This window comes from Triplophysa rosa, linkage group LG19 (assembly GCF_024868665.1).
Source record: "Triplophysa rosa linkage group LG19, Trosa_1v2, whole genome shotgun sequence".
Taxonomy (NCBI): Eukaryota; Metazoa; Chordata; class Actinopteri; order Cypriniformes; family Nemacheilidae; genus Triplophysa; species Triplophysa rosa.
The window spans coordinates 21,380,246-21,389,122 of NC_079908.1; the positions used below are offsets into that span (position 1 = coordinate 21,380,246).

At 41.6% G+C, this 8,877-nt stretch overlaps 1 protein-coding gene across 15 annotated transcripts in view; it reads left to right on the top strand.

Annotated features, from left to right (window-relative positions):
- The window catches only part of LOC130570287 (transcription factor 4-like), a 135,885-nt gene that overhangs the window by 111,032 nt on the left and 15,976 nt on the right, over positions 1-8,877 (top strand). For 14 of the 15 annotated variants that reach the window (XM_057360530.1, XM_057360516.1, XM_057360526.1 and 11 more), the window contains 6 exons: positions 484-617; positions 690-825; positions 1,091-1,161; positions 1,481-1,559; positions 3,160-3,236; positions 4,042-4,251. In XM_057360530.1, coding sequence (XP_057216513.1) covers positions 484-617; positions 690-825; positions 1,091-1,161; positions 1,481-1,559; positions 3,160-3,236; positions 4,042-4,251 — 707 coding nt within the window. The remainder of the gene's footprint in view (positions 1-483; positions 618-689; positions 826-1,090; positions 1,162-1,480; positions 1,560-3,159; positions 3,237-4,041; positions 4,252-8,877) is intronic. The other variant, XM_057360517.1, reaches the window with a different exon arrangement.

The window sequence follows — 8,877 nt, forward strand, 5'->3', positions numbered from 1 at the left end:
CCACTCGCACACACCTGAAATAAACATACACACACACACACACACACACATCTGTGTTACACACATACATACACACACGCACACACTTGAAATAAACATACACACACATCTGTGTTACACACATACATATACACACTAAACACTCGCACACACCTGAAATAAACATACACACACACACACACACACACATCTGTGTTACACACATACATAAACACACGCACACACTTGAAATAAACATACACACACACACACACACACATCTGTGTTACACACATACATATACACACTAAACACACGCACACACTTGAAATAAACATACACACACACACACACACATCTGTGTTACACACATACATATACACACTAAACACTCGCACACACTTGAAATAAACATACACACACACACCTGTGTTACACACATACACACATGTTGTGTAAAGTGAGTGAGACTAATAGATTGTCGATGGTGTGATTGGTCTTCAGATGGTCATCACAGTTCAGATCCATGGAGTTCATCAGGCAGTATGAATCAGAGCGGATACAACAGCATGCTGGGAAACTCGGCACACGCGTCTCAGAGCAGCAGTTACTGCGGCATACATCCACACGACAGACTCGTGAGTTCACCTCTCGCTCTCTCCTCATCTAACAATCCACAGTGTGTAATATTAGTGTCTTGTGTTTTTCAGAGTTACCCGTCACACTCGTCGGCTGAGATTAACCCCAGTCTTCCTCCCATGTCCAGTTTCCATCGCAGCGGCGGCTCGAGTCACTACAGCACCGCCTCCTGCTCGGCCACCACCAACGGAACAGAGAGCACCATGGGTGAGAGATGAATTATCAATCATTCTTACACCAGAATTCAGTTTTTCACGGGAAAAAACTTCTATATTTACTGATAAAGTTCCGATTTAAACTAGCATGATGGAGAGATGATGTCAAACAAAGAAACAGATGAAAGAATGAAAGAGCAATAATATCTGATTTCTTTATCTAGCGACTCTAGTTAATGCAGCATTTTTTCTGTTTGTGCACACAAAGTAGCAGAAAGATGTTTTAATACTCTGTCTATAATCTCTCTCTCTCTCAGCCAATCGAGCGTCGAGTGCAGCGGCCAGCAGCTCACAGACGGGTGATGCGTTAGGAAAGGCTTTGGCTTCAGTGAGTGAGCGGGTCTCTTGTAAAACATCAAAAACAACACTGAACGTGACACGAAGAACACAGGACAGGAGTCATGATGTCATCCATCACCATTTGATTGGACAGAGAATCGTTACGCTATGACTCTTATTGGTTAATATTATTTCCCCAAACCACACGACTTTGATTACATCAGCAGAACAAGAAAACCATCTCAGATGTGGAGATTTGATGAAAGATCACGAAAACACTGACTTTCATCAGTCGATAGAGTCAATTGTGATGTCATTTCTCCTCTCATAAAAAATCTTTACACATTTGTGGTTTGTTATTGTTTCAGATCTATTCTCCCGATCACACCACCAACAGTTTCCCATCAAACCCGTCCACTCCAGTGGGATCGCCCCCCTCGCTCGCAGGTAACACAGGTTTGATTCAGTCCAGACTATGAACGTTCCAAACGTGAATAATTAACCAATGAGGAAGCAGAAATGAAAGAGATCCGATCTACTGCAGTTTACCCTTCGCTCTCAGAAGTGAAAAGCATTGTGGGATACTGTGTCTGTACTGAGACATCATCCTCATTGTGTCCACAAGAACCGGTTCCCGTGGCAACGTGCTCTCGGAGGATGTTTACACAAACACGTACCTGCGAGTACAGGAAGAGTGTTTTAACGCAGCCGTTTCAAGTGAAAAGGCTTTTCATACTTCACATTCTTCATCTGCTCCTGTGCGAAAGCTCTTCAGGCAGTCATCTCCACGTTATCCCATCGTCATGGAAACCACCGCGACCTAATTGGTATTTATCAGAGTGCCAACGTTATTCGACCAACAGCCATTAAAACACGCAACCGCAAATTAATATTTAAACTTAAACATGCGAGGGAAGTTTAAGTAAGTAATTTAATAATTCTCTCTTTGGCGGCGGCGCCGATACGCGCGAAATTCATTTGCACATGAATGCGGTGCTAATTATATGCTAAGTAGCGCTCGGAAATGAGGTTTAATAATACGCCGAAGCCTCTGAAATGCATGTTTCTGTTAAAAAGTACAATTTCAAACACGACATAATTAGCCGTAATACACGCGATGAGAGGACGGCGCCAACGCAAACAGGTGAAGGTCGAGAAAATGAACGCGCGGCGGTCCTTCTATAATCACCTGTGTGATCCCGACCGCCGCCGTACGGCCTGTGTCTCAATACAAGAGAACGAGAGGGAAAGAATAATCGCATCTGAGAGAGAGAGAGAGATTATGGTGGCTCATGGAGATCAAACTTCTGAAAATAAAAGTATGTCTCTTAAGCAAAAACTGTGATTTATAAGATTTTCTTGACCAATCACAGACAAGTACACTGCCAAAAAATATACTTCTTACTTTTTTGTCTTGTTTACCAACACAATTATCTAAACATAATCAAACAACTTTAAAACAACATTTACTTTAGATTTTATGTCTTGCCTTCAGATAAATCAAACAAAATTGTGTAATGTTTTTGCTTCAGTTTGAATTCAAAGGGAAACACAAGATTATTTGTATTATTTGAGTATTTTACCTCGATGGCAAACTTCTTTTCGGGTTTTAAGCATAAACATTACTAAATGAATTTGGAATTTTCTGATGTCAAGATGTAGAGTAAATGCTTTTACTTGTCATGTGCTTCTCAATATGTTTTGTTTGAAAGGTGTTAAGACTTTGTCAACTTTTTTAGACCTTTTTTTTTAGATTTTTAGATCCCTGTCCTTAATAAAACATACCAAATAATCTCTTTTCACAAATATTGCTGCTGTAATCCTATGAATGAAATGATGAAATGATGAAGACATTTAAATATATTCATCAGAACAATTCTTCATCCAAATATTTGACTCAATGATGATGAAATATTATCAGTCTTTTGACTGATTCTTTTCTCTCTTTTTGATATAAAAGACGGTGTTTGATGTATCGGGAATAAAAACCTTTATAAAGTCAAGATGATCTCTCATAGTGATGATGTTTGTACTGTTGTTTTTACAGCTGCCAGTACGGCTGTATGGTCGAGGAACGGTCAGGGAGCTTCATCCCCGAGCTATGAACCACCTCTGCACACTCTGGTAAGACATTTATTTAAAGTCCCCGTGAACCGGAAGTTGCGATCGTTTTACTTCCGTATTTTGATGCATTTCTGAGTGAAACGGAATTTTGAACGAGATAAATAGTGGGCGTGGCTTTTGTCTTTCTCTGCGATTTGATTGGATGTGTAAAAACAGCCGTTGCATTTTGAAATGGAACCGGCAGCAGACTGACAGGTGAAGGGGAGTAGTTAACGGATGCTCCGCCCAAGTCGTCTAACGTACGTCATTTGAGATGGATCGTCATTACAGGAAGGAAGTGCATTTTCAGATTTTAACTGAAGATTATGAGGGCACGCGAATTTTAAAAAGAGAACGACCCACATTGATCAACTATTTAACTATTTATAAAAATAAGAATTGTCATTTTTTATTTCACTGGGACTTTAAAAAAAAGAAAATGAAATGCAATCGATCAAATTTGCGATCAGTTTCTAACTAGAAAGAACATTAACATTTACATAATTTTGTCAAAAACTGATAAATACTCTATGGTATATTTTAAGCTCTGTTAAACATTTTAGGTTTAGATTTGACTGTCATTACAAAATCCATCAGGTTCCACCAGATATTAGCGTAGTAAAACTTGAATATGGTGGCAGCAGCTCCACTGTCATCTAAAAAAGAAATGAAAATCTCTTGAAGTGTCCTTACGCTGTTTGAATGAGAGCCCATGCGAATGAATGATCATTGACGACAGTAAGTGTAATGGCTGCCGTATTTGATTTTTATAAAGTTGTCGACATGATGAAGCACTGAGCGCTGGCTGTGTTCTCTGGTTGTGTAGCAGAGCCGTATCGAGGACAGACTGGAGCGTCTAGATGATGCCATCCACGTGTTGAGGAGTCACGCGGTGGGACCGTCCACGGCGATGGCCGGCGCTCACGCAGACATGCACGGATTGATCGCTTCATCTCACTCTCATAACGGAGCCATGAGCGGTCTGAGCTCGGGATACAGCTCAGGACTGCTGTCTGCTAACAGACACTCACTCATGGTAAGACAAACCATGACCTCTGACCTGCAGGATAATGATGATGATGTCATTTCCTGTGTGATGTGTGCTGGATGGACTGTCATGTCGATCGCGTCTCGTGTGTTCTGCTCTTAACTGGTGAAGTCAGCGGTCACGTCTCTGAAGTCAGAGTTTAGTTTTCTTACAGCAGAGAACACGAGGAACAGACGTGTGTTTCTGTCTTATAGTTTCTGCGCAGCATCTGGATGACACGTGATGTTCAGTTTCAGGGCACTTCTCAAGAATGTTGGCTCGTACGTGAAACTGTAACGGATCTCGGACCGTCACACACAAACTTCATTTATTATTTATTATTATATATTACATATATAATAATAATTTACATAATTCAGCCATGAACTCGGAGCACGATTTGGTACAATACATGTTTATTTAAAAGAGCATTTATATGAACCTGGATTATTTTTGGTTCTACATTTCAACGTTTAGTTGAATCTTTTGTGTAAAAAATTGAATAGGGTTGTAAAAAAATACAACAAATTGAGAATGCTAAACCCTAAGAGAGAACGTCGAAAGAAAATTAAACAGACGTCGTACAGTAAAAACCTGTGTGTCTGGTTTGTGATGGCGGTCCCTCTGGACATTTGTTATGAGGTCAGGTTAGAGCAGAGGATTATGGGTAGAGGATCATTTGTATTGTACCATATGAGCAGTGCCCGACTAAACAGCGGAAATAACTCCGAGAGAGAGAGAGAGAGAGAGAACAGACTTCAAACATCAGGAAAGATGCTGGTAATATTTTCCATATTTAAAGTTTTTTTTAAGACTTGAAACAATCCATGAAGCTTCAGGCCGCTGGAGAGAATAAAGAACAGCAGGAGAAGAGAGAGCCGACGTATTCTCTTCTACACACAAACACACACTCGAATCAACGTGTTTCACCCACAATGCAACAGCTAGAGGTGAAGTGTTGATGATTGACAGGTGATGAGGTTATTGATGAAGTCCAGCATGGCTGGTAATGAATGAATGTGTTTGTTGTGTGTTTCTCGTGAAGAAACTCTTTTTCTCTTGAGTTTGTATGAGGGGCTCCAGCGTTTTTCAGTGTTAATGAGCTGTTTTAATGACATAAACGAGTAAAGGCAGACGCAACGTTTGATTGGACGGCCTCGGCTCCTGACGGGGACCTGAAGCTCTGCTCACCCTCACACTGACAGCGCTGACTGTTTGTTTATCCACTGTAAACACATACATCTGTGAGTGTGTGTTTGTGCGCATTTCTGTGTTAGTGCGTATGTGTGTGTGTGTGTGTGCGATTGTGTATGTGTCTGCGTGCATGTGTGTATGTGTGTGCGAGTGCATCTGTGTGTGTGTGTGTGTGTGTGTGTCTGCATGCATGTGTGTGTGTGTGCGTGCGATTGTGTGTGTGTCTGCGTGCGTGTGTGTGAGTGCGTCTGTGTGTTTTTGCGTGCGATTGTGTATGTGTCTGCATGCATGTGTGTGTGTGTGTGTGCGTGTTGTGCGTGTGTTGTGTGTGTGTGTGTGCGTGTGTGTGTGTGATGTGTGTGGTGCGTGTGTTGTGTGTGTGTGGTGTGTGTGTGTGCGTGTGTTGTGTGCGTGTGTGCGTGTGTTGTGTGTGTGTGTGTGGTGTGTGTGCGTGTGTGTGCGTGCGTGTTGTGGTGTGTGTGCGTGTGTGTGTGTTGTGTGTTGTGTGTTGTGTGTGTTGTGTGCTGTGTGTTGTGTTTGTGCGTGTTGTGTGTGTGTGTGTGTGTGTGTGTGTGTGTGTGTGTGTGTGTGTGTGTGTGTGTGTGTGTGTGTGGTGTGTGTGTGTGTGTGTGTGTGTGCGTGCGTGCTGTGTGTGTGTGTGTGTGTGTGTGTGTGTGTGTGTGTGTGTGTGTGCGTGTGTGTTGTGTGCGTGTGTGTGTGTGTGTGTGGCGTGCCTGTGTGTGCGTGTGTTTGTGTGGTGTGTTTGTGGTGTGTGTGTGCGTGCGTGTGTGTGTGTGCGTGTGTGTGTTTGTGTGCGTGCGTGTGTTGTGTCGTGCGTGGTGCGTGGTGGTGCGTGTTGTGTGCGTGCGGTCATGTGTGGTGTGTTCTTTGCTGCGTTGTTGTTTGGTTTGTGCGTGCTCTCTCTCTCAAATTCAAAATAGCTTTATTGGCATGACAAAAGTACATTTGCATTGCCAAAGCATACAATATGACAAAAATAATTTACCAACTGATCAGTGAAAAAAGTATTTAAACAAACAATATACTTTAAAAGGGAAAAATTTGTCCCTCAGGAGATGGCAAAGGCAACGTCATATAAACAGAAGCACATGGGAGAGTACGCGTTAAAATCAGAGCATTTGTCAATAAGCTCCTAGTTGAGATCTCAGTTATTTGACCGCTTCAAACACAATACATGTCCTGTAAATGCTGATGATGTATTTATGTGAACACGATGTGCTGAAGTAAAAAATAACTTAATTCCTTCGAGCCAGAGCAGGAAACCTAAAATTTCTGATGTTGATGATGCATAAGAAGAGATCTATGAGATCAAATAAATTCACTTAATCGAGCAGATGAGTGGACTGTGCTGCAAACATATAAAAGTATCTGCATGTCTTGCTTTGGTCTTCGTCAGAAGCGACTTGCATCACCTGCTGGTGAAGCTTTCAGGCAGCAGGTAGAGATCATGCATTGTCGGAATCGGTGCTCTATTGCTTCTCCTGGGATTCCCGGATGTGAAACTTTGAATTTCAAGTCGAATTTGAACCACTGAATTTGTGGAGGCGAATTTTTAAACCGAAATAATATGAACTGAAAATTGTCTGTCGAATATTAAAGGTTGTATTTTAAAACAAGTTGAAATTTTAACGAAATTTAAAAGGTGAATTTTGATTATTGAATTTTTAAATGGTGAAACTGTGTGTGAAATGTTTCCATTTGAAAAATTCACAGCTTAAATATGCAACCATGTTGAATTGCAGAACCTTAAAATGCGAGCACTGTTAATACAATGCATTTTTTTTCAGTTAGTGCTATTCAGCACGTCTTTTTGCTTCAAACACATTTGTCTCTATTTTACTTCCATAGAAGCGTCTTCAGTAGATGATCTTCTGTAGGAGATGCAGAGATTGAAGCTTTAAAACACAGTAATAGCGTTTAAAAGCGTCTCCTTTCAGGATAAATAGAGTGTAAACTGCAGTAAATCTTCTGCTGAGGCTGGATTGAGCTCAAAGCCGTCACACCGACACTCTTTAAACTCCACAAACACATTCAGACACTCTTGTGTGTGTGTGAGAGAGAGAGAGAGATTAGCGCTAAAGTAAAGATGAAAACATGTAAATGGTTAAGAATAAAACAGAAAAGATGTCAGATCTGAAGGTTTGTGGGTTTGTAGAGGTGAAAACGATGACGTTTGTGTAACTGTGACCAGAGGAAAGATGAATTGCTTAGAGTTCGCTCTTTCATCTTAAAGTCCTGTGAACCGGAAGTTGCGATTGTTTTTACTTCTGTATTTTGACGCATTTACGAGTGAAATGGAATTTCTAAAGAGGAAACATAGTGGGCGTGGCTTCATCTTTCTCTGCGATTTGATTGGATGTGTAAAAACAGCCGTTGCATTTTGAAATGGAACCGGCAGCAGACTGACGGTTGATGGGGAGGAGTTAACGGATGCTCCGCCCAAGCCGTCTAACATACGTCATTTAAGATGGAGATGACAGAAGTGCATTTTCAGATTTTAACTAAAGATTATGAGGACACTCGAATTTAAAAAGAGAACGACCCACATTGATCAACTATTTACTATAAATCGTCATTTTTTATTTCACTGGGACTTTAAGTTTTGTACAACTATAGCACACACTGAAGTTTATTTTGAGATCTCTAATACTGGACTCGGAGCTCAGACTGAGACGTTGTTGAGATCTCCACATGTCAGATTACTTCCATTCTTTTTGTTGTTGTTGTTGAGTTTTGTGTCGAGCACAGGTGACTTCAGTAACAGTGAGTGAAGTCACACACGGCTGGTGTGTTTTATTTCTCAGGCTGGTGTTTGGAGACGTACAAACAGGCAGTCATGACTGAAACACAGGAAACAGAGCACGTAATTACACCCGTGACCATGTGTGTGTGTGTGTCTGGGTCTTACAAAGACACACTATTCCCTACTTCCATCGCCGTGGAAACAGCAGACACAGAGCTCGCTTTGTCCACAACATACTCTCTCACACACACGCACGCACTCACACACGCACATACACACACATGCGCGCGCACTCACACACGCACATACACACACACGTCTCTCCTGCGCCCCCGAGTGTGACTTCTGCACACTTACACCTGCATTACTGCAAGAGTTGAGTCAGAAATCATAAAGCTGATGATGTGTTTCATGTGTAACTAGTGAAGATCATGTGTGAGTACAGACATCACTGATGCCTCTCATGTGTGTTAAATCATTTTTTCCCTAAATAAATGTTTCCACAGTAATTTAAGAGCTTGCTCGTGTGTGCGTGTGTGTGTGTGCGCGCATGTGTGTGTGAGTGTGTTCTGTTCTCTTCCCAGCCGAGGTTCCCAGTCTCTGCATATCTTTCCCATGATTTCAGAAATCTACAGCAGATCACACACACACACACACACACACACACACACACACAC